Source organism: Diabrotica virgifera, chromosome 5, assembly GCF_917563875.1.
Source record: "Diabrotica virgifera virgifera chromosome 5, PGI_DIABVI_V3a".
Taxonomy (NCBI): domain Eukaryota; kingdom Metazoa; phylum Arthropoda; class Insecta; order Coleoptera; family Chrysomelidae; genus Diabrotica; species Diabrotica virgifera.
The window spans coordinates 78977195-79003528 of NC_065447.1; the positions used below are offsets into that span (position 1 = coordinate 78977195).

Genomic DNA, 26334 nt, shown 5'->3' on the forward strand with positions numbered 1-26334 from the left:
TATTCGATCATTCAAACACTTCCTATTTTAGAATACAGTAAAAGCTCCTTATTCGCGCTTCCTTTATTCGCGTTTTCACTATTCGCGGATTAAAAAAATGCTACCCAATTCCTATATTCGCGGCCCAAGATTTCTTTAGTCGCGGATCGAATTTTATAATATACGTAAATAAAAAGCATTTGTTACCATCTGTCAATAAATCAGCAAATCGACTAATAAAAAAATAAAATTGACCTTATTACAACTACACCTAGATTAATTTTCCAAAATCTATCGGCATCGGCAGTTCCTTTGAGGTAACTCACTGTTGCCGTCGTCGATGTTTTTGAGACTGTAAACAATGAGAATGTTTAAGTAAAATAAACTATTACTCAAAACATAGAGCATTAAGTTCTGCCGCGATTGCAGGTTCCATGCTTTGGCAAGAGCTGCATTGCGTATTTATTGTTTTACTTTTTTATTCGTTACAAAAATTGTAGTTAGGTAACATGTCTCCTCCGCTATCTTCCTAATTTATAATTGACGAAAAAAAAAAATGAAAAACGGTTTTCTATCCGAAAAAAATCAATTTTATCACTTAAAGTGAAAATAGAAATGCTTGATCGTAAACATAAAAGAATCATTACAAGAACTGAAACCATACACATTGAAATCATGCTGGAAAAAACTGTGGCCTGTTCGGAGTGCGGGAAGTGCCATAAGTACGTTATTAATGTACGTTAGTATGGCTGAAGTGGAATTGGGCGGGCTATGTAGCCAGAATGAAGGACGGGAGGTGGACCCAAAAAATTACAGTGCGGAGACCAAGAGAAGACAGAAGAAGTAGAGGTAGACCACCTACATGATGGACAGACGATGTCAAAAGGATTGCTGGGAATTGGTTTGCAGAAAGCCCAAGATCGACAAAACTGGAAGAAATTAGGGGAGGCCTATGTTCAACTTTGGATGCAGAAGGCTGGATGATGATGATGATGACGTTATCCATAAAATGAATAGGTGACGAAAAAAAATTGGAGCCCGCCAAAGCATTTCTGAGGTTTACGGCGCCACTGTACCGTAACGGTTGCTTATACGAAAAAAATGCATAGGACCTTATTTGTAGAGAAAATAGTGGTGTTTAATTCTGTATAAGTTTTATTTTCAAAAAAAATGCAGAGGTAATGAGAAAATCGTAAAAACATACTCTCCAAGAGATAGGGGTAGTTTCTGCAGTTTATTTTTAGGAATAGGGGTAGTCTCCGCAGGGCTGTTGCAATAATCATATATATTTATAAAAAACCCTATTGATGAAGCATATGTCCATATGGGCCAAAAAGCAAAAAAAAAAATTTTCAACCCCCTTTTTATTTATTTTTTTTTGGCTACAGGGGTTGCATCAAGAAATCGCTTTTGGTGTCCAAGCATGGGTAATAAAAACGTGCACAAAATGATATATAAAGCATTTTAATAAAGGGCATGGTGTGAGAAGGATTCCAAGAAAATCACTTTCTTTATTAATTCTCCTTTTTTTGGAGTGGTTCCGGAAAAAAATGGGGGTGAATTATAGAAATTTGTAAATAACACTAGTACATGGATAATCGCTACAAGTTTTTTACTCTAGCATAAACGGTTCAGATGGTACAAAAAGGGGTTTTTTAAAATGTAACACCCTGTATTTAAAAAAATTGCAATTGCTCTTAAATGAAACCTATACCAAAAAATCAGCCACTTATTTGTGATTAATTGTCGCACGGTTTATTCTTAATTTTCAGTACAGTTAGGGAAAAATATTTTTTTAAAGCACCTTTTTTAAAAATTTGTCAACTTTGGGGCGCCACCCCCGCTAAACGGTGTGTGATAAACATATGCTGTCTGGAAATAAATCTTCTTCATTTTACTATTAAGTAATTTTTTTGCAAAACGTACAGGAAGGGCTACATTCCTGTACGTATTACCCCCTTTAAACGGATGCAAAGAGGGGTTCCGGGGCGAAATTTTTTAAGAAAAAGTTAGTCTTATAATAAGCTGCCTTTGATATACCAGAAAAAAAAAAAAAATAAAACCGGACTTGTGTCAATTTTGTGAGGCTCAACGTCTGTTTCCTACACTATTTGTACAAGAGAACTGAAATTAAACTGGAGAGCTAGCAGACTAGCATGACAGAGAGATCCAAGGCAGGAGAAGTATAGGAAGAAGAAAAAGATGCACATCTGTCGAATAATTCAGAGCAGCAGCATCTAATGCCTCCTCTACACATCGGCAGACGCGTCCGCGGATGTATCATAACACGTTGACCACACATCTGAAGGATCGTTCAGTCTTGGCATTGAAATCCTTTGATCTGTGCTGGAGAAACCGACAAGTATCGGATGTGCTGCAGATGCGTCTGCCGACGTGAAATACATACATCCGCAGACGCATCTGCCGATGTGTAGTGGAGGCATAAGACCAGATATAATGATAGCTGCTTATGATTCCACGAGGTGTGAACTACAAATATGTTTTTACCGATTTTAATACAATTCTTACATTTTACATTTGTTGTTAACTACAATAAAATCTTTTCAATTTCTGATGACACGTTATAATAAATCTTTATAAAACTAATAAGCCCCCTGTGGCTCAGTAGTAACAGAGCCTAACTTTGAATCCAAGGGTCGTGAGTTCGAATCTCATGTGGGTAGGAAATTTTTCATTTATTAAAAATTAATAAGTGAAAATAATTTCTATCCTTGTGGGATTGGTACTCACCGGAGGGACCGCAGACGTTCGGATATAATTAGCGTCACTTTGTAAAGACAATGAAGTCGACTTTACTAAGTAACACGATATTTACTCAACACACCCTACACATTACATTTTGTGATTGTGAAAGCAATAGTACCATGCCAATGGCCATTAGTTGTCGAGGCAATAAGCTAAATAAAAATAATAATAATTCAATTTGAAGTTTTTTTGAAGCAAACCAAGCGAATGCTGGATAAAAGAGACACGATTAGGTCTAAAATTTGCACCTCACTACCTGCATAGTCATCGTGGCAAAATTCCAACGAAAACTTGCATCCTCGTTGCTAACTCAGTTAGTAGTAAAACTAATACAAAAGAATTCGCTGGAAAACAAAATCAAGAGACGCCTTATATTTCAGTTCGGTCATAGAGTTTGTAAGGGCGTTTATGACGCTCTATGAACGAACTGAAATATAAGAGGCACTCCTCTTCCAAAGGAGTGCACGCTAACGAACGCTGCTGAGGACGCCTGAAATGGTAGAAACAGCCTGTCCAGCGGGTGTGCAACCCTCTGAATCGAAAACAAGCAAAACCATCATTTATTATTTTTCTATCTTTACTCGGATTTGAGTACTGAAAGTTCCTCTTCTGTCCTTTTTTCCTAGACGAATGAAAACGGAATGTGATGGTTTCCTTTTCGTTTTCTATATTCGTCGTCTGCGGTCTTATTAATTGAAAAAGTCGCAGATTAAGGATGTACCTACCAGAAAGAATTTTCAACACGAAAAGTCTCAGTTTTAAATTACTATTTACCATTTTAATTTTTATTAAATTGGTGGATTCTGCATCTGAGACTCTTTAATTTCTTTTGTATTAGTTTTACTCCTAACTGAGTATTGGGACCAAGTTTTCGTTGGAATTTTGCTACTCTAAATAGGCAGGTAGTGTGATGCAAATTTTAGACCTCCTCGTGTATTCTTTTATTCAGAATTAGCTTGGTTTGCAGCTGAAACTTTCGTTTTACAGCGAGTTCATTCCAAAAATAATGAATGAGATTAAATTACCTCTTATGGATGACAATAACTAAGAGAAAAAAGTAACCAAGATCTGTGTGGATGGTAGTAAGAATGATCTAAAATGTTTTACCAACAACGAATTGCTTTTTGAAGTGGACTACAATGCCTACCTAAGTTTTTTAAGTTGTCTTCGAATCACTTCTCCTTGAGCCAACACTAATTTAAGTAATTCTTCTGTACTTGAAGGTTGTCTTTCGTTTTGTAAAGCTTGTAACCTCTTAGGGTGTATTGTTTTAAAGGCACTTCGATCCGACCAAGTACTTGAATCTGATCTACATCTGGCTCTTCTACTAGAAGGTCTCATGGCTTCTGGTTTAACTCGCCGTAATGAAATTTTTACCTAAAACGTAACATGTTTTATATAAAGAATACAACTTTCAAATATTAAAAAGTTATTTTCTTTAATGCTGTATGTACCTCTGTTTGAGCTGTTCCCCAAGCATTCCAAATATCTAATATTTTCGATAACTCATCCAATGGTTGTTCTACTCCTCGCCATCTTTCTGTGATTTGGAATTGTTGGGAGTAACTTATTGGTCTTCCCTGAAAAATAAATTAATAAATTTGAGTACCTTCTTCACGATAATTATCAATTTTATACATTTTATACATATTAACATATTAAGACAAACATAAACAACCAAATTTTATAATCCTTTTAAATACTATCAAGATTATAAACCTTTTTTTTGTTTTAGCCTTTAAATTTACTTTATTGTGAATGAGACAGATATATATTACTTAATCCAGATCTTAGGGTAGCCTCTTTGTTGCGAGTCAATTTTTCCTAACCAGTTACAGCGGCAAGTGTTATAATGCAAAGCAATTAGCAGAATTTGGTAGTTCTTGTATATTATTTTTCAAATAGAGAAAAGACCAAAAACTCAGTTAATTGGTTCTTCTACTTCAATTCTTCTTCAATCTACTTTTTTTTGTCAAACTATCCGTTGAAATGAAAATTTGTGTTCAAGTTTTGCATAAATATATTGCAATCTATTTCTGTCTTAAAAACTCCAAAATCAAGAATTTATAAGTCCAGTACAAGACGTACTTACGCATAAAAAACAATACCCGATACAGCTAGAATAAAGAAAATGCTGAAATCAGCAGAAATGAGAATAATTAGAGGAATAAGGAGTGGTGAGATCAGAACAGAATATAATGTAAGGGTATAAACGAGTGGGTATTAAATAGAAAAAAAGAATAGAAATATCACATCAGTAGGATGGCGTACATAGGAGTTATAAAATAGCAAGGGACCGACTATACAGGGTGAGGCAAATAAAGGGCCTATTAGAATTATCTCGAGAACTAAAGGTAACAGAATCATGAAAATTGGAATGAGGGGGTTTTAAAGAGTGATCTATTTAATGAAAATATTTTTATCTATTTGATACTTACGGTTATACCGGAAGTTGCTTATAACTTCGTTTTACAGGGTAGTTTAAAATATAATTACGTTTTTTCTTAATTTCGTAGTAATATACACAACCTGTAGAATTATAGCAGTTTGACATCAAAAACTCTATTTACGTTCAAATGATTTTTAATATAGTCTAATATTGTTAGTATGGCTAATTTTTTAATTTTAGTACACAGGGTTGGTAGAAACTCGAAATGAGTAATTAAATGCTTTTTTATTGTATTTTTTTATTTTTTAAGCATTTCCTATACCTGACTGCTTTAATTTATTGGTGATTCAACAATACATACGTGAAATTTTATTAGGTTGGTTGTGAAAATTTTCAATCACAAATATATTTTCGGAAATAAATACATATTAATCTAGCTAGACTGATCCTTAAAATTACCAATAACGGTTGAGCTATCAAAATACACACGTAGTTAAGACTATTGGTGCGTTTAGCAAATTAGCCCAAATTAAACCAGTTAGGTATAGGGAATGCTTAAGAAATAAAAAAGTACCATAAAATATCATTTCAATACAATACTAAAATACAGGGTGTTCCATTTAAGAAAACTCAGAAAATACTCATTCTGAGTTTCGACCAACTCTGTACACTAAAATTAAAAAAATAGCTATACTAACAATTCTTAACAATAGTAGACTATATTAAAAATCATTTGAACGTAAATAGAGTGTTTGATGTCAAACTACTACAATTCTACATGTTGCTACGAAATTAAGAAAAAAACGTAATTATCTTTTAAACTACCTTGTATAACATTACAAAACTTCATATTATATAAAACCTCATCGACGAGAATCCAAAAATGTAAACATATACAGGGTGTCCCATTTAAAAAACGAAGTTATAAGCAACTTCCGGTATAACCAGAAATAGCAAATAGATGAAAATATTTTCATTAAATAGATCATTCTTCAGAACCCCTTCGTTACAATTTTCATAATAATAGGCCCTTTATCTGCCTCACCCTATATAGATAGAGTCATAATCTTCCATAAAAGCAACAACCCGCCAATAAACAAGCAAAATTGATTATATAAAGAAAGAAGAAGAAGAACCAAGCAACCCAAAATAAGAAGGTGCGAGATGCCCTCTGAAAAGATAGAATGATGTATGACGTCGGAACAGGCAATAAATGCCTAATTCCTAGAATGAAAAAGAAAATCAAAAGTATTTAAATGTCAAGTTAGCAGAAAAACATTGTGGACTAAACACTTACAGCAATGGTACACTGAGAGGCACAAAAAATGGCCACCCCACAAAATGGGTAATTTTTGATGTGAATTTTCTAAATCTGTTGTCCGATTTAAGTGATTTTTTTAACATTTTATAGCCTTATTCTTTAATAATATCGCTGTAATAAAATTATTGCCAGACAGGTAAATGATCATTGTATACCGGGTGTACCAATCAAACTGTGTCTTATTCTCAAAGTTCACCACACCCTGTGTAATATTCTAGCATTTATAAAATATTGAAATTAAAGCCCAACTATAGCCGCAGGTTTTCTTAACATTCTGTTTTTTGATTCATTCGCTTAGGTTGGATAATAAAAAAGTTATGTACTTTAACAACTAGCCATATTTTTCATTAATACAGGGTGTTTCTAAATAAGTGCGACAAACTTTAAGGGTCAAATCTGCATAAAAAAATAATGGCAGTTTGCTTTATAAACACATGTCGTTCCGAGATACTGGATGTTGAATTATTTTCTTACAAACTGACGATTTATTTATTGCTCTAAAACAGGTTGAGATATGAAAATGAAATTTGGTAGGTTTTAAGATACAGTTATTGCACATTTTTTGACATACAACTAAGAATTTTATATTCACCATTGGCGTGCATTCGGGTAATAGTACCCGTCATATTACCCGTATGCGCGCCATATGTAATGGAGAATATAAAATCCTTAATTGCATGTCAAAAAATATGCAATAACTGTATCTTAAAACCTACCAAATTTCATTTTCATATCTCAACCGGTTTTAGAGCAGTAAATAAATCGTCAGTTTGTAAGAAAATAATTCAACATCCAGTATCTCGGAAACGAAGCATCTGCCGACATGTGTTTATAAAGCAAACGGCCGTTATTTTTTTATGCAGATTTTCCCCTTAAAGTTTGTCGCACTTATTTAGAAACACCCTGTATTAATGAAGAATATGGCTAGTTGTTAAAGTACCTAACTTTTTTATTATCCAACATAAGCGAATGAATCAAAAAACAGAATGTTAACAAAACCTGCGGCTATAGTTGGGTTTTAATTTCAATATTTTATAAATGCTAGAATATTACACAGGGTGTGGTGAACTTTGAGAATAAAACACAGTTTGATTGGTACACCCGGTATACAATGATCATTTACCTCTCTAGCAATAATTTTATTACAGCGACATTGTTAAAGAATAAGGATATAAAATGTTAAAAAAATCACTTAAATCGGACAACAGATTTAGAAAATTCACGACATCAAAAATTACCCATTTTCTGGGGTGGCCATTTTTTGTGCCGCTCAGTGTATTTTGGCGTGTATTAGAAAAAACTGGAGACCATACACTTGCTTATATTATTTTAGTTCAAGTTGCACATCCCACTTAAGAGCGTAGGCGCAAATATTTTATGACTTTCCCTTCCTTTTGTTTCTTTACACGGCAAATTACGTGTAGTAAAATTCTCACTGGTATGGAGATTAGTTGACAATGACATTGTCATCATTAACTTAGAGATGGCTTTTGAATGTTATTGGATAACCGTTACTTGTTTCACCGCTTAAATTATTAATTCAGTTAATTAATATGATTATTTTTTTACTAACTATGTGTTCAGTGATTACAATAATTTATATACTATACAATAAAAACTAATACTCTAGAAAAGAGAAAAAGCTATTTTTTAATAATATATTGTTACTATGGAACGCTTAGATAAATTTTGAGAACATCTTTAACAACAAAATACTTGAATTACAGAATATATCCTGGTGTATTCTCCGCTTAGATCTTCCATAAATAATAAACAATAAATAACTTTTTTATTAATTTCATGTCTTAAATCAATTATTCATCAAATACAGTATCAATATTATTTAATAAACAACTCAAAATATTCCTTAAGCTGTGTCAAATATTTAGTAGCCTTGTTTGTCATTGTCTTGTTACCCCAGGCTGTGGGTGAAAAAACGTGATATAATTCAGGAATTTTTGAAACCTATCAGGTGTTGTAAAGGACGATGCCGGGAATAACTTCTACTAAAATGTAACCAAAAATTTTGTGCGGTTTTTTATTTAGGACGATTTTTATTTGTTAAATTTGCAATTTTTAAAGATTTTTTAATTTTGCAGCATAGGATATTCATTTTAGAGAAAAACTTTTAAATAGAAAATTGTAGTAAATTAAAAAACCTACAATTTGAGCTATGGCAAGCTTAATTTCGTTAATACGTTATTGCAAAAGAGCCTGCGAAAGGTCCAAAATGGCCGTTTTTTGCAATTGCCTTTTAAGGCTTTAAAATGAAGATCTTTCAATACTAAACATAAAAAAAATTTGTAGTGCCCGATTGGTGAACTTGTTGCTTAGATATTATAATTTGTTTATCCCAAGAGGTCAAATGTACAAGGCTATAACTTTTTGAAAAAAAAATCGTACAGCGTTAATTCCAGATCCACTCTCCTTCTAAAGACTTATATTTTTATATTCTGATGTAAATAAATGCGTATAACATTTTTCAACCTCTTCTTTCGGGTTTGAAAATAAGGGGGCAAATTTCGTTATAAACATTTAGAACTGAAGCCGCCCCTGTACATCCTATAAGTTTCTAACTTGCAGGTTATTGTTGCTGAAGACAAAATAAAGATTCAAAACCAAATAAAAATTTTCTACGACCAACTGAAGCCGAGATAATTGTTTTTGTTTTCTTAAATCGTAGTGACTTTATTTATAACAATTAAGAAATTACTTCACAGTCATTGACTAAAGAAAGACTTATATTATCTTAAAATAAAAATTATTTTAACCGAAAATTATATTTAATTATTAAAAATGATTTTTAAAGTGTAGTGGGGATTTATTTTTCGTTACGACTGTGATTTATTGTGTCGGTTGCCCTTAGCAACGGCTAGCAACTTATAAATACATTGAATCACGATTTTTTGCTTTAAATTTTAAAGCACCGTTTGGATTGACATGAAATTTGGCAAACACATAGATAACATCTTAAAGAATAAAAATGATATTGAGCCTCTGTGTGCTTTTGTCCTGGGGGTGAGTTTCACCCCTTATAAGGGGTGAAATAATATATGTTCAAAATAAGTTCGGAAATGGATAAAACGTCTAATTCTAAGCACCTTTTGTCCTATAGCATTTTTCCACCAAGTTAATACCTTTCGAGTTATTTTCGAGTAAATACCTTCATTTTTCAACAACAAAAAAAAAACACGTTTTTAGGCGGTTTTTGACAAATAACTCAAAAAGTAAGTATTTTATTGAAAAAAAGAGTTGTAACAAAAATATAGCAAATTAAAAATTGAAAAAAAATGATAAATGCATGAAATCTCTAGACCCAGTAGGAACGAAGTTCTAGCTAATGAAAAATAGGTTTATATCCGTCAAATTTCAAAGTGAATTATTTCAACGTGAAATAACCAAAAAATCATGCACTTTTTGGAGAAAAATCATTACAACTTTTTTAAAGTGTTTAAAAAATATGTATACTTATCTTGTGGTATAACCTTGTGGTACATCTTCGAGTTTTTTGTAATTTGGTATACTTATCTGTTTTTAAAAAAAGTTTATAGCATCGAAAGTAAGCAAGTTACGCTGAAAATAAAGTTGGTCTCTGATTTTTTTTTTGGTCAAAAAACTCGGGAAAATCATCACCTAATTACCATCTTAAATCAAATTAATCATTACCGCTTCACAAGTTACTTTGCTCATGTATTATTTATATGATCTGTAAGTATAATCGGTTCAAAGAGCTTATTAAAAAATTGGTTTTAAGTAAATTTGTTTTAATTTTTAATTTTGAAAAAAATGTTTTTTTAAATAACTTAAAATTTATTAATGTGACCAAAAATCACAAACAGTAAAGAATGTAGTTTTTACTATTATGAATATTTTGTATTTTTTGCTTTTTTTGGAAGGCAAAAATTTGTTAAGATATGGCTGTTCTAAATTTGCATAAACTCGTGATTATTGACTAGTTCAAGTCTTTTTAACTACAGCCCCTTCAAAAATAAGCACTTTGAACCGATGAAACTTACAGACATAAACGACACATACACGAGTAAAACAACATTGAAGTAAAATGGATTAATATCATTTTTGGTGCTATTTAGGGGGCGACTTTCCCGAGTTTTTTGACCAAAAAAAAAGAGATCAACTTTATTTTCAGCGTAACTTGCTTACTTTTGATGCTATAAACTTTTTTTAAAAACAGATATACATATTTTTTAAACACTTTAAAAAAGTTGTAATGATTTTTCTCCAAAAAGTGCATGATTTTTCGTTATTTCACGTTGAAATAATTCACTTTGAAATTTGACGGATATGAACCTATTTTTCATTAGCTAGAACTTTGTTTCTACTGGGTCTAGAGATTTCATGCATACATAATTTTTTTCAATTTTTAATTTGCTATATTTTTGTTAAAACTCTTTTTTTCAATAAAATACTTAATTTTTGAGTTATTTGTCAAAAACCGCCTAAAAACGTGTCTTTTTGTTGTTGAAAAATGAAGGTATTTACTCGAAAATAACTCGAAAGGTATTAACTTGGTGAAAAAATGCTATAGAACAAAACGTGCTTAGAATTAGACGTTTTATCCACTTCCAAACTTATTTTGAACATATATTTTTTCACCTCTTATAAGGGTTGAAACTCACCTCCAGGACAAAAGCACACAGAGGCCCAATATCATTTTTATTCTTTAACATGGTATCTATGTGTGTGCCGAATTTCATGTCAATCCAGGCGGTGCTTTAAAATTTAAAGCAAAAACCGTGATTCAATGTATTATAAGTTGCTAGCCGTTGCTAAGGGCAACCGACACAATAAATCACAGTCGTAACGAAAAATAAATCTCTACTACGCTTTAAAAATCATTTTTAATAATTAAATCTAATTTTCGGTTAAAATAATTTTTATTTTAAGATAATATAAGTCTTTCTTTAGTCAATGACGGTGAAATAATTTCTTAATTGTTATAAATAAAGTCACTACGATTTAAGAAAACAAAAACAATTATCTCGGCTTCAGTTGGTCGTAGACAATTTTTATTTGGTTTTGAATCTTTATTTTGTCTTCAGCAACAATAACGTGTAAGTCAGAAACTCATAGGATGTACACATGTACAGGGGCTGCTTCAGTTCTAAATGCTTATAACGAAATTTGCCCCCTTATTTTCAAACCCGAAATAAGAGGTTGAAAAATGCTATAAGCATTTATTTACATCAGAATATAAAAATATAAGTCTTTAGAAGGAGAGTGGATCTTGGATTAACTCTGTATGATTTTTTTTCAAAAAGTTATAGCCTTGGACATTTGACCTCTTGGGATAAACAAATTATAATATCTAAGCAAAAAGCTCACCAATCGGGCACTACCAATTTTTTTATGTTTAGTATTGAAAGATCTTCATTTTAAAGCGTTAAAAAATACATAAAAGTTATTTTTACAATAAATAAGGCAATTGCAAAAAACTACCATTTTGGACTTTTCGCAGGCTCTTTTGCAATAACGTATTAACGAACTTAAACTTGCCATGGCTCAAATTGTAGGTTTTTTAATATACTACAATTTTCTATTTAAAAGTTTTTCTCTAAAATGAATATCCTAAGCTGCAAAATTAAAAATCTTTAAAAATTGCAAATTTAACAAATGAAAATCGTCATAAATAAAAAACCGCACAAAATTTTTGGTTACATTTTAGTATAAGTTATTCCTGGCATCGTCCTTTACAACACCTGATAGGTTTCAAAAATTCCTGAATTATATCCTGAAATCGACCTATTCTTCACCCACAGCTTGGACTATCTGTTCGACTGAGTGCATTGTATGACAAATATAGCGAATGTTCGATTTTGAAAATATCACCATGGACATGGTATTCATTTTTTTCGAATCTTGAAAAAACTAATAAATATTTTTGAAAAATTTAAACGCAGAATGAAAGACTTAAAATTATGACCGAGGGTAAAGTCCCTTAAAATAAACAAAAAGTTTTTTTTGAATGAGATATTTGAAATTAAAATCAAACTAAATTTTCTCTTCTTTTTTACCACTATAACTTATTAAAGTAAACATTATAGAAGTTTTCAGGGACTTTCTACCCTCGGTAATAACGTAATCTTTTACCCTCAGTTTCAGTATAAAAATACACTCAGTCGTGATAAGTCGTAAAAACAGTTGGCACTAATCGATTTAGAGAAAACAAACTTCTTGAAGTCAGTAACTACTTCTTAGTTAACCGATTCTTCAACATGAAGAAAAATTACAGTACACTGATTAATTGTTTATTACTTGATTCTCTCAGCCATATAAATCACCATTCCCTCAATAAAATAGTAATCCGAAGGAAGAACTAGCTATCAGATTCTACATCTTCATGTCTACCAGATAGCTACACTATCATTAACTTCACTGAAAGTGCACGCCAGGAGAGGCGATGATTATTAGTCTTCTAACTTGTGGACGCATCAGTCTTTTTCTTAAAATTGCTTCTTGGAAACCAATCAACGTTTGCGTTTATTTATCACTGTCGGTTTCTGTAAATATCAACTTGCGTTTTCTTTATGGGAATGAATAAATCGTATATCGGTGAAGATTTCTCTTGGGATATAATCAAACGAAATAAAATTTATTTGAATTATTGTCAGTTAATTAATCGCAAATGGCAAATAACTCTAATTGAAGAAAATAATTAAAAATATAAAACAAACGTTGTATGATAAAGCCATTTCGTCGGTCTAATGAGCAAATTGCCTAAGTCCATTTTTTCCGAAAATTGTTTTTTGGTGTTATCTAGTAGTAGACGGTAAAAGCTACCGCCTGACAATTCCCACAAGCGCCATTATTTTTTTATTTCGCGCCAATTTTGCTAAACCAATTTTGCTGAAGTCCAAACGTTCTTTCCCATTCAGACGAATATTGCCTATGTCAGTGTTTCTGAAGTTGTTTTGATTGAAACCGTTAGAAAATGTAAGTAAATAAATATATTTTGACTATTATTATTAATATGGATATAGTATATAGGTAGAAAGTTTGTTTAAATATTTTGTTTAACTAATTTTCGTCAATTATGTATTGCATGGAGTTATTGAATTTTCTCTTTTTTTACTTTTGTTCACAAGTTTTTTGTCTCTCCTGTAAAATTTTCAATTTGTGACTTAGGCAATTTGCTCATTAGACCGACGATTTTGTATTGTCTTATATTGATTAGAAGATATAATTTATCATTATCATCAGTTTATTTTAGAAGAAACAACACTAAACGTCGGCCTGAAAATAAACGAAGAAAAAAGAATAATCAACGATCATAATTTTGAGGTCGTCAAATAATTCAAATACCTAGGAACAAAAATTACCAGTGACAATACAGGAGAATGGGAGGTTGAAATACGAATATTGGCGGGGAATAAATCTTTCTTTGTCGTTCAACATCTAATGAGGTCAAAGCTTCTCTCAAAACATGCCAAAATCCAGATGTACAAAACCATAATACGACCAGCAGTGGCATGTGGAAGTGAAACATGGAAGTGAAACATGGACATTGAGAAAGAAAGAAATCAATAAACTATTAGTATGGGAACGCAAAATCCTACGAGTTATACAGGGTGTTTGGTAAAGAATGGGCCATAGCTTAACCTTCGATTCCTGAGCTTAAAATAGGTCGATTTAAGCTAACTTACCTTTTAGTACCAAAGTTGATAATAACCGAAATACAGGGTGTCAAAGTTAAACTTTTATTTTATTTATTCTTGAATATTTCCTGACAGGCATGGGACAACAACACGAAATTTGGTAAGTGGTGCTGGTATTGTACAATCTACTAAATTACGTTAAACAAACGTTTCTGGCTACTACCAGATGCGTACGACGGGGGAACGTGAATGGTTGAACCTTCCCAAATTCTACACCACTGAGGAACTGCTATGTTAGCATAATTTTTAGATTCTCCAATACTTTCTATGCAAATAATATACCCTTCATTCGTAACGATAAAGTCAGCTTATAATATACATAGTCTATCTTCTTCTTTAGCAATTTGCCCACTCCTGAACAAAGGCCTCCGCATAAGTTCTCCGTCTTCTCTGTTTTATGCTACTTAATGCCAGTTTCTCTCCACTTTTGCTTTGATATCGGTCTATCAACCGTTTCTGTGGTGTTGCTCCCTCTATTACGACTGTGTTCTAGTGGTATCAAATGTAAAGTGTTTTTCGTTCATCTTTCGTTGTCATATGGTGCCCCGTGTCTTACCCAGCTCCATTTTATTTTAGCTAATCTTCCAATTACATCTTCCAATTACTTCGTCCGGCTTCGCACGACCTTATTTCGTAATGTTCATATATTATACAGGGTGTTAGTAAATAAGTATGAAAAACTTTAAGGGCTAATTCTACCTGAAAAAATAATGCCGGTTTGCTCTATAAATGTATGTCCGCAAATGCTTCGTTTTCGAGATACTATTCTATTTCAAACTGCCAATTTATTTATTGCTCTAAGACCCATTAAGCTATGAAAATGAAATTTGGTGAGTTTTAGAAGGTAGTTATTGCGCATTTTTTAACATAAAATTAAGAATTTTGTATTCATCATTGGCGCGCATGCGGGTAATGGTCTGAATTTTTTAAAGAAAAAAAATAGTACATCACTGAGATATTTCGAATTAAAAATTATTTTTAAATTCCACGTCTAATTTATGGTAAAAAACCTTTCTTGTCTTTTTTTCATATGGTGCACCGTTTCTATGCAGAAAAATAAAACACCTTGACGCGTATTTTTCATTTTTTAGTAAATTACCAAGAAATAATATCCAATATAATAATACTGTAGCGTGATTAGTGTAATTACTTCTAATTACAATAAAACTAGCGGTTCGTAATTTATATACGACTTTATTTATATAAGTTACAAACGAATTTATCTTATACACTAAACTTATTCACAAAATATGCCCGTATTTATACCCAGTTGTTATTCTGGAACAATCGACTCCCATCTCGAGCTATCGGCTTGTTCCGCCTACGTGACGTACCTTCCAGAATTCTCCGGCGAGGCCTAGCACATCCGATTACGTCATTCTCGAGGTGTTTACTGTTATACGGGGATCGGCCAAGATTTCTCTTCCGCTACACTGCTCCCCTCTTAAGATCTGAGCGTCTCGATCAGCAACTCTAAATGAAGGCCCAGGATGGCGGAATCTACACGACTCTCCAGCTCTGCATACACCCTTCAAGAAGAAATAACAGTCTACTGTCTTTGAAGGGTACGACATCTTCGGGTTCATGCAACACACAGTGATTTGTACACCAGTTCCTCTGAAGACCACTTCAAGCATGCTTCTCACAATCTTCCAATCCAGATTTTCTACTGCATGGCCTATTTTTGGTAAAGCCAAATTTTTGATGTCATAATTACACACGATTTTCTTCAAATTAGTTAGAGCACGCCATATGTTCTCGTAGCTTGGCGTGTCCGTATAAGACTTTCTGGTCACCATATACAGCAAAGATCGAGGACCATCTTCCAATCGCAGTACTCTTCCAATTTTAGGCTGCTGATTTCTTAACTCGTCCAGGCGGCCGAACGTTCTATTGAATACGGACGATATTCCTTTAGTCATCTCGAGGTCTTGGGCAACACAGTGGGCCAGAGAGACGTTTTATGGAACACCAAACAGATCTTGCTGAACTTCTGTGGTCACGCCGAATCTAGCACTCTTTCTCGCTGCGTAATTTGACATAAATTGATTAAAACTTGGCTGTGCGACATCTTTCATCTCCTGTTGGAGGACTCGTGCTTCTTCTGTTTCATTTGAGCCAGCATATGGTGCAAGACGATTTATGTGAATAACTTTTGGTTTACCGTTTGGCAACTTCTTAATTCTATATATTACGTCATTTATTTTCTTCTTAACTTCATATGGACCTTCCCATTGTCTTTGCAGTTTAGGACATAAGCCTCGACGACGTTGCGGATTATAAAGCCAGACAAGATCACCTACTTCGAAGCTTTCATTCTTGCATCGAGAATCATATTGATCTTTCATTCTGTCACTGGCTATCTGGATGTGTTGTCGGGCAAGTTCATGAATGTTGTTCATTCGTAATTTCAGGCGGTCAACGTAGTCTTCGCCTGCAACATGTTCCTCGGAAGGTCCGCAGCCAAACTCTAGGTCGCAGGGCAACCGAACTTCACGACCCAACATCAGGCAGGTTGGTGTTTGACCTGTAGTTTCATTTACGGCCGAGCGGTAGGCCATCAGGAATAAATGAATGTGTTGGTCCCAATCTCGCTGATGTTCAGATACAACTTTGGACAAGTGTTTACCCATCGTTCGGTTCATCCTCTCGACCATCCCATCTGATTGAGGATGCAGGGGTGTTGTTCTGGTCTTATTGGCACCAATCAATTTACAAACGTTTTGGAAAAGAGCTGACTCAAAGTTTCGCCCTTGGTCGGAGTGGATCTCCAAGGGAACACCAAATCGGCTAAAGAATTCTTTAACAAGTACCTCTGCAACGGTAGCAGCTTCTTGATTTGGTAATGCATAGGCCTCAGTCCATTTTGTAAAATAATCCATGGCTACCAGGATGTATTTATTTCCAGCATCGGTTTCTGGAAATGGACCTGCAATGTCGATAGCTACTCTTTCCATAGGACTTCCAACATTGTACTGTCTCATGGGTGCTCTCTTTTTACCAACCGGACCATTACCGGATGCACACAGTTCACATTTTCGGCACCATCTTCTTACATCATCTTTACAGTTCACCCAATAGAACCGTTCTCGAACCTTTTGCAGAGTCTTCGTAATACCAAAGTGTCCACCTGATGTACCGTCATGCAACTGACGCAATACTTCTGACACTTTACTTTTAGGTACAATTAACTGAAGCTTAGATTCTGTACCATCATCGTTCTCAAAGGTTCTGTACAGAAGATCATCTTTTAGTACCAGGCAATTCCATTGGCTCCAGTAGGCCTTGACTTCTGGACTACATGCACTAATGTTCTGCCAACTAGGTCTCTCACCTTGCCGCATCCAATCCAATACTCTTTTTATACATGGATCATCTTCTTGGGCGTCTTGTAACTGTTGGGGCTGCCATTGCTCATTAATTACGGTGGTTCGTCTCACGGGGCAAAATCGTTCCTCTAATTTGGCACAGTGATTACAATTCGCACTGCATGGTCGTCTCGAAAGGGCATCAGCATTTGAGTGAACTCTTCCGGCCCTGTGTTCTATCTCGTAATCATATTCTTGTAATCATTCTAACCATCTTGCCATCTGGCCCTCTGGATTACGGAATTGTATGAGCCATTTTAAAGCAGCGTGATCGGTGCGAAGAAGGAACTTTCTGCCATACAAGTATTTATGGAAATGTTCGCAAGCCTTCACTACACCCAGCAGTTCTCTTCTGGTAACGCAATAGTTTCTTTCCGGTTTCGACAGGACTTTGCTGAAATAAGCGATGACTTTTTCCTGTCCGTCCTGGATTTGGGAGAGAACAGCTCCTAGAGCACTGTTGCTAGCATCGGTATCCAAAACAAATTTTCCTGCCTGTCCCGGGTAGCTTAATATCGGTGCACTGATCAGAGCCATTTGTAGTTGTTCGAAAGCTTTTTGGCACTCTTCACTCCATGTATATTCTTTGCCCTCCTCCGTCAACTTTGTTAGGGGCTTGGAGATATTGGCAAATCCTTTGACAAATCGTCGGTAATATGTACATAGGCCAAGGAAACTTCTAATTTCATGTTTATCTTTTGGTACTGGCCAATCTTTAATTGCATCAATCTTTTCAGGATCAGCTGTTACACCATTACTCGATACAATATGTCCTAAGTAGTTAACTTCTCGTCGAAACATGTGACATTTCTTCGGACTTAACTTCAAGTTCGCTGCCCTCAATCGTTGAAAGACGTCTATTAGATTCTTGGCATGTTCATCAAAGGACCTTCCAACCACAATTACATCATCCAAGTAAACCAGGCATGTTTTCCATGTTAGACCTCTTAAAACGGCCTCCATTAATCTTTCAAATGTGGCAGGGGCATTACATAAACCAAACGGCATAGCCGTGAACTGCCAAAGCCCTGATCCTATCGAAAATGCGGTTTTCTCCCGATCGGCTGGCTCCATGTCTACTTGCCAATATCCACTTTTTAAATCGAGTGTGGAAAACCAACGAGAACCGGAGAGAGTATCCAATGTATCGTCTATTCTGGGCAAAGGATAACTATCTTTTTTTGTTACCGCATTGAGCTGGCGGTAGTCGATACAAAAACGCGTTGAACCATCTTTCTTCTTTACCAGAACTACTGGTGATGTCCATGGACTGTTCGATGGTTCAATTACTCCTTGTTTGTCCATATCCTTGATAATCTCTTCGGCCTCATCTCTTTTCGCAAATGGAAGTCGTCTAGGCCGTTGTCTGATTGGCTGAGCGTCTCCGGTATTTATTTTATGCGTTACTATGCTTGTTTTGCCCTTATCCTTCTTATCAATAGCAAAAACATCTTGATACTCTATCAGCATAGACCTTACTTTTTCCGTTCGTTCATAGTCAAGGTCTTGGCATCTTTCAATGATCATCTCGACAAGGTCTTTTGGATACTTTGACTTTGATGATTTCTCATTGGTATTCATAGAGCAAATTGAAGCCACGGGAACACACTGTCCGATCAAAGCTCCTCTACTTAACTTAATAGCAGTTTCCCTTAAATTCATAACTCTTACAGGGATGACATCTCGAACTTTTACCAAAGTTTTCGCCGTTAGGAACTCGACATTTTCTACATCTTCGACCATCCTTAAACTTCCCTCTAGGCAGTGTCCATCAAGCATGGTTATCAGAATTTTCTCACTATTACCGGGTATGGTTACGTCGCATGTAGTTAGTAAGCGGATGACATCTTCTTTGTCGTCGTGAAAGGGCAACTCTTCACCGTTGATCCTGAGAACTCCATTTTGAACATCCAATATTGCCCCCACTTTTCGTAGTACGTCCATCCCCAATATGAACTCGTCGGAGATCTCGGCAATTAATACTTGATGTTCAACTGTGGTCTGGCCAATGGATACTGACATATTAGCCTCGCCATATGTATTAATTAGCTCACCAGTTGCCGTTCTAAGCTTTACTGTTGCAGGTGATAATTTATTATGGTCTCGTACTACATCTGGACGTGCGATAGTTCTCGTTGCACCTGTATCCACCAAAAATGATCTACATCTATTATTGATACGACCTTCGATGTATAAGTTGTGGATTCCACCGGAGGACGTAAGGTTGACAGTTACTATGGGGGCTCTAGTTCTCGAGGTCGGCAGTTGCCCCTTGGTGTCGACCCGCTCTAGTTTTCCGACGGCTGTACGATCTTCTTACAATTACGTCGAATGTGGCCTACGTCTCCGCAATTCCAACATCTAGGCTCGCGTCTCTTTGGCATCTGATTACTCAATACTCTCCGTATCATTTCCTCCAGACGTTCATCGTTGTGTTCGTCACTTTCTTCAATGGTTCTTACTCTATGGCTTCGTGAAGTTTGACTAGCCGTTTCGTGTTCCAATGCAATAGCAAGTGCTTCATCTAAAACTTTCGGTCTTGCTAGTCGTAAAGCTTTCTGTAGTTCACTATCTTTCAGCCCATTGACAAAGGTATCTACCGCAATTTCTTCTAAAACGCTGTCTGGCACCTCCGGATAAGCCAACCGCACCACACGAGCCACATCTGCTTCAAATTCTTGCAGATTCTCACTTGCTCGTTGACTTCTATTTCTCAGTTGTGCTTTGTATACTTGTTGTAGATGGGCATCTCCATAGCGTTTTTCTAGACGAGTGAACAAGGTCTGGTAACATTTTTCTTGACCCTTAGGAATTGATCTTAATATATCTGCAGCATCACCTCGCAAAGCAGCAGTCAAGGAAACAGCCTTTTCTTGTTCGGTCCAATGGTTGGCGGTCGCAATAGCTTCGAATTGTCTAAGGTATATGGACCAAGAGGACTTCCCATCGAATGGTGGTAATTTAAATCTCATATGATGCGATGTTTCGTCTCTCGGTGTTTCATCCTTCACTACAAGATCTAAAGCTACTGCATTAACTGATGGTTGTACTTTTATATCAGTTATCATGCTCTCTAGTTGTTTGATCTTCTCTTCTAGCATTTCTTTATTGTCGTCTACACTTTTCTGTATCTTATCGAATGTTCTGGAAACTTCTTCAAATTTCTCGTCGGTCTGTCTACAAACGTCTTTTATTACTTGAGAAACACTTTCAAATTTCTCATCGCTTTTTCTAGAAGTTTCATCGATCTTTTGAGAAACACTTTCAAATTTCTCGTTGTTCTGTCTAGAAGTTTCATCGATCTTTTGAGAAACACTTTCAAATTTCTCGTTGTTCTGTCTAGAAGTTTCATCGATCTTTTGAGAAATGGTTTCGAATTTCTCATTGTTTTTTTTACTAACTTCTTCAAGTTTTTCGTTGTTCTCTTTACAAACTTCTTCAAGTTTCTCGTCGCTTTTTCTAGAAGTTTCATCGATCGTTTCAGAAACAGTTTTTAATTTCGATAAGATTGCTTGTTCTGCTGACTGGAAGTGGAACGTCTCTGGATCATCTCCGTTCTTCGTTAGGACTTCCTCGAGTCGTGCTTGTAGGACTATCTTGAGCCCACTGCTGTCCAGATCCCGTTCCTCTAGCTGTTCACGGAGCTGTTTTACTGTAAGTTCTCGTAGCAACATCTTTGGTCGGCACACACGTACTTTCCAAAATGTCTTTTAAAAGTCTTTCCGAATACCGAACAATCAACGCACTTTAACTATTCCCGACGAATAAAGTCCAAAAGTCTTTTAAAGTCTTTCCGAATACCGAACAATTAACGCACTCCGGTTATTCCCGACGAATAAAGTTCAAAAGTCTTTTAAAGTCTCTCTGTAATTCACTTATTTATATCGCACTAAGTTTACCGAACACCGACACCAACTGTAGCGTGATTAGTGTAATTACTTCTAATTACAATAAAACTAGCGGTTCGTAATTTATATACGACTTTATTTATATAAGTTACAAACGAATTTATCTTATACACTAAACTTATTCACAAAATATGCCCGTATTTATACCCAGTTGTTATTCTGGAACAATCGACTCCCATCTCGAGCTATCGGCTTGTTCCGCCTACGTGACGTACCTTCCAGAATTCTCCGGCGAGGCCTAGCACATCCGATTACGTCATTCTCGAGGTGTTTACTGTTATACGGGGATCGGCCAAGATTTCTCTTCCGCTACAATACTAAACTGAAACAATAACAGAAAATATTACTAATAAGATTTTAACTAGGTGCAGAAATGTTAAAAATGACCTCCTTTAGAGGTTACAGAAGAATTTTCATCAGTGGCGCGCGTACGGGCAATGGCCTGAATTTTATTTAAAAAAGAAATAGTACGCCACTGAGATATGTCAAATTAAAAATCATTTCTGGATTGTTGGTTCAATTTACGACAAAAATCTTTCTTGCCTTTTTTCATATGCGGCGCCGTTTTTATACAAAAAAATAAAACATCTTAACGTTTACAAAGTATTTGAACTAAGTTTCTACGCATATTATGGAAACTACCTCAAATACTTTGTAAGCGTTAAGATGTTTTATTTTTTTTTGTATAAAAACGGTGCCTCGTATGAAAAAAAGGCAAGAAAGATTTTTTTTCGTAAATTGAACGAGGATTTTAAAAATGAATTTTAGTTTGACACATCTCAGTGGCGTACTATTTTTTTCTTAAAAAATTCAGACCATTACTCGTACGCGCGTAAATGATGAATATAAAATTATTCTGTTACCTGTAAAGGAGATCATTTTTAACATTTCTGCGCCTAGTTAAAATCTTATTAGTAATATTTTCTGTTATTGTTCCAGTTTAGTATTATTATATTGGACATTATTTCTTGGTAATGTACTAAAAAATGAAAAATACGCGTCAAGGTGTTTTATTTTTCTGCATAAAAACGGTGCACCATATAAAAAAAGGCAAGAAAGGTTTTTATCATAAATTAAAACATGTTTAAAACATTTCTTGCAGCTTTGCACCTAGTTAAAATCTTATTAGTAATATTTTCTGTTATTGCTCTAGTTTAGTATTATTTTATTAAATAGTTATTAAGAAATATAATACGAAAATTCACAAGGAAAACGTTTTCCTGTGGTTGGCTGTATACCATGTAATACAAAAAACAGTAAAATCCTGTATAAAAGGTAAATTTAAAATCCCTCAAAAAGGCCACATCAAAATCACATAACTAGTTTTCGACTGGTTTGCCAGTCATCATCAGTGCTTACCTAAAATGAATATAACCTGATAAAATAATGCAAAGATATTGAAATTTTGACTACGGTTAAAAAATTATCAGTTATACTCACGTGCAATGTACATGCTAACCACCAAGATATTATTTAAAAAAATATGTGGATCAAAGCCCAGTAAAAGTAGTCCGTCAAGGAAACATTGATTGATACATTAATTGAACATAAATTGATACATTAAGTGTGGATATTTAAAATATTTAGCTAATCTGCCCCAGGTAACATCTGAGCTGTAGATTTGACTTGTTTACATGTTGAAAGTATGACGGCAAGTGACCATGAGATGGATAGGACCTCCGAACGATGACAAGACAGAAATGACAGTTCCACAAGAAGTTGAAAATTAACCTGTCATATTTAAAGACTAAGGTGTACAGCTTGTTAAAATTAGAAATGATGTAAAAACACACTTCATTGTGAAAATTATCATTTAAAATTCATTAAGCTAGTTGTTATAGCTAAAAATGTATTCACGTATACTGTAAGTGCAGTTAGGCAAACCACATTACACAAAAGTTTGATATTCGATAACTAAATTCAGTAATCAAACCTTATTATCAAGAGATCTAAGATTTAAAACGCAATTTTGTGTTGATTTAAAGTTATGTATAACTGTACACCCTAGTCTTTAAATATGACAGGTTAATTTTCAACTTCCTGTGGAACTGTCATTTCTGTCTTGTCATCGTTCGGAGGTCCTATCCATCTCATGGTCACTTGCCGTCATACTTTCAACATGTAAACAAGTCAAATCTACAGCTCAGATGTTACCTGGGGCAGATTAGCTAAATATTTTAAACATCCACACTTAATGTAGCATTTTACCCCAATGTTTCCTTGACGGACTACTTTTACTGGGCTTTGACCCACATATTTTTGTTAAATAATATCTTGGTGGTTAGCATGTACATTGCACGTGAGTATAACTGATAATTTTTTAACCGTAGTCAAAATTTCAATATCTTTGCATTATTTTATCAGGTTATATTCATTTTAGGTAAGCATTGATGATGACTGGTAAACCAGTCGAAAACTAGTTATGTGATTTTGATGTGGCCCTTTTGAGGGATTTTAAATGTACCTTTTATACAGGATTTTACTGTTTTTTTTTTAATATAATACTCGTAAGAAATATAATACTCGTCAAGATGTTTTATTTTTCTGCATAAAAACGGTGCACCATATGAAAAAACAGGCAAGAAAGGTTTTTTATCAAAAATTAAACGTGGAATTTAAAAATAATTTTTATTTGAAATATCTCAGTGGCGTACTATTTTTTTCTTAAAAAAAATTCAGACTATTACCCGTAGGCGCGCCAATGATGAATACAAAATTCTTAATTGTAAGTCAAAAAATGTACCTCAAAAAAATTAACCACATTTCATTTTCATAGCTCAACTGGTCTTAGAGCAATAAATAAATTGGCAGTTTGAAATAAAAATTTCAACGGAAACGAAGCATTTGCATGTTTATAGAGCAAACCGGCATTGTTTTTTCATGTAGAAATTATCCCTTAAAGTTTTTCATACTTGTTTACTAACACCCTGTATAGCTGGAACCACACCTGTCCATATCTAGCACTCCAATTCTCACAATAATATCAACTGAATAAAAATAATCAAAGGTGAGCAAACAAATCATTATATTTTACAGTTATATCTCGGTAGTTCCTAAAAATAATAGGCAAATAGACGAAGTGCTTTGTGCTTTAACATACAGCAAAATATAAAATATCTTCTTGTAGATTCGCGCCTTAATTATAAAGCTAATATTAACTTTGTTTTACTATATAGGTATTTAACTATTATTTTATAAGAAAACTGACCTTGTAAAAAGGATGACAGTTAATGAAACAGTATGAAATCGGTCACAACACAATCACATACATTGATAGATATTCAATCTATCCCAACATAGGGTAGTGTTGTCAGCATTGCTTGGATGATTTATGTACTGTTTGTTTATGCTTGTGTTTTAACTTAGCTTATTTTTTAAATTTTGTTTAAAAATATTTAAAAATAAATAAAATGATCTAATCTGACTTTTAGCCCAATAAATGACCGTTTTGGAGTGTAATTTCCAGGGGCAACTCCGAATTGCATGAGAATTTGGATTTAGGTTCTACTTACCCTCCACTTCAAAGTTGAATTTGTGCCGTTGGTTGCTTTTACTTGGGGGGTGACATTTACCCCTTCTCGGAGGGTGAAAAACGCGTGTTTAAAATAAGGCCGAAAATGGATAAATTGACTTATGTTAAGCACCTTTTGTTTTATAAAGTTTTTTACGTAAATCGATACTTTTCGAGTTATTCGCGATTTAAAATGTTGATTTTTCGACAAAAAAACTACGTTTTCAGACCGTTTTTCCCAAATAACTCAAAAAGTAAATATTTTATCGAAAAAAATATTTTTAGCAAAAGTGTAGTCTGTAAAAAAACGAAAAAAATGCTGTACCAGTAAAGTCTACAAATTGAGTAGAAGCAAAGTTGTAGCTCATGAAAAATACGTTCTTATTCGTCTAATTCCAAATCGAATAATTCAACGCGAAATCACCGAAGAAAGAAGCGTTTTCGGGAAAACCTTATTAACATTTTTAAAGTATCGAAAAAAAGTTTATTATTTGTTTTTTACAAAAGTTTACAGCATCAAAAATAAACGAGTTACATTGAAAAAAAAAGTTGGCCCCTTTTTTTGGTAAAAAAAAATCGTGAAAACCTCCCTCTATTTAGCACTCTAAATGAAATTAATCGTTTGGCTTTACCATCTATTTTAACTGTATGTGTATTGTTTATATGATCTGTAAGTTTGATTGGTTTGAAGTGCTTATTTTTGAAAACATTTGGTTTTATAGTAAAAAAAAATTTCTTAAAATTTTTGAAAAATTTCATTTCTTCAAAATAACTTAAAAAGTATTAGTGATAAGAAAAATCTTAAAAAGTAAAAAAATGTAGGTTTTGCTATTATAAATATGCTAGTTTCATTTTGTTTCTCCGTAAGACAAAAATTGGTTAAGATATGGCTGTTCAAAATTTGCATACACTCGTGATTAGTGACCCATTCAAGCTTTCTCAATTATAACCATTTCAAAAATAAACACTTTAAACCGGTGAGACTGACAGATCATATAAAAAATAGATAGGTAAGTAAATTGTTTGTAAAGCGGTAGCGATTAATTTCATTTGAGGCAAGCGTCCACAGACCCGCATCGTACGCATCACACGCATCGTACGCAACGGATTTTAGTTTGCCTTGTACAAAAACTTATGTAACTGCGTCCACTGATCCGCATCGTACGGATCGCATCATCGGTAATGCCGAAGGGTTGCTTCAAGAGGCAACTTTTGCGATGCGTGCCGATGAATCATTCGAAATGCCGACCAGTGGACGCACCCCACGTACTCTTTTCGGAATTTCGCTTGGCCCAGTGGGAGCTAATCTACGGCTAATTTGCATTTGATAATGATCTTCTTCGTAATGAAACAAGTAAACTCAGTTTTAACTTTTATTTTATATATATATATATATATATATATATATATATATATATA

At 34.2% G+C, this 26334-nt stretch overlaps 1 protein-coding gene across 5 annotated transcripts in view; it reads right to left on the reverse strand.

Annotated features, from left to right (window-relative positions):
• Positions 1–26334, reverse strand: part of LOC114338580 (ras association domain-containing protein 10-like) — a 441809-nt gene that overhangs the window by 9866 nt on the left and 405609 nt on the right. For all 5 annotated transcript variants that reach the window (XM_050650168.1, XM_050650166.1, XM_050650167.1 and 2 more), the window contains 2 exons: positions 4200–4325; positions 3893–4122 (listed from right to left, as the gene is read on the reverse strand). In XM_050650168.1, coding sequence (XP_050506125.1) covers positions 3893–4122; positions 4200–4325 — 356 coding nt within the window. The remainder of the gene's footprint in view (positions 1–3892; positions 4123–4199; positions 4326–26334) is intronic.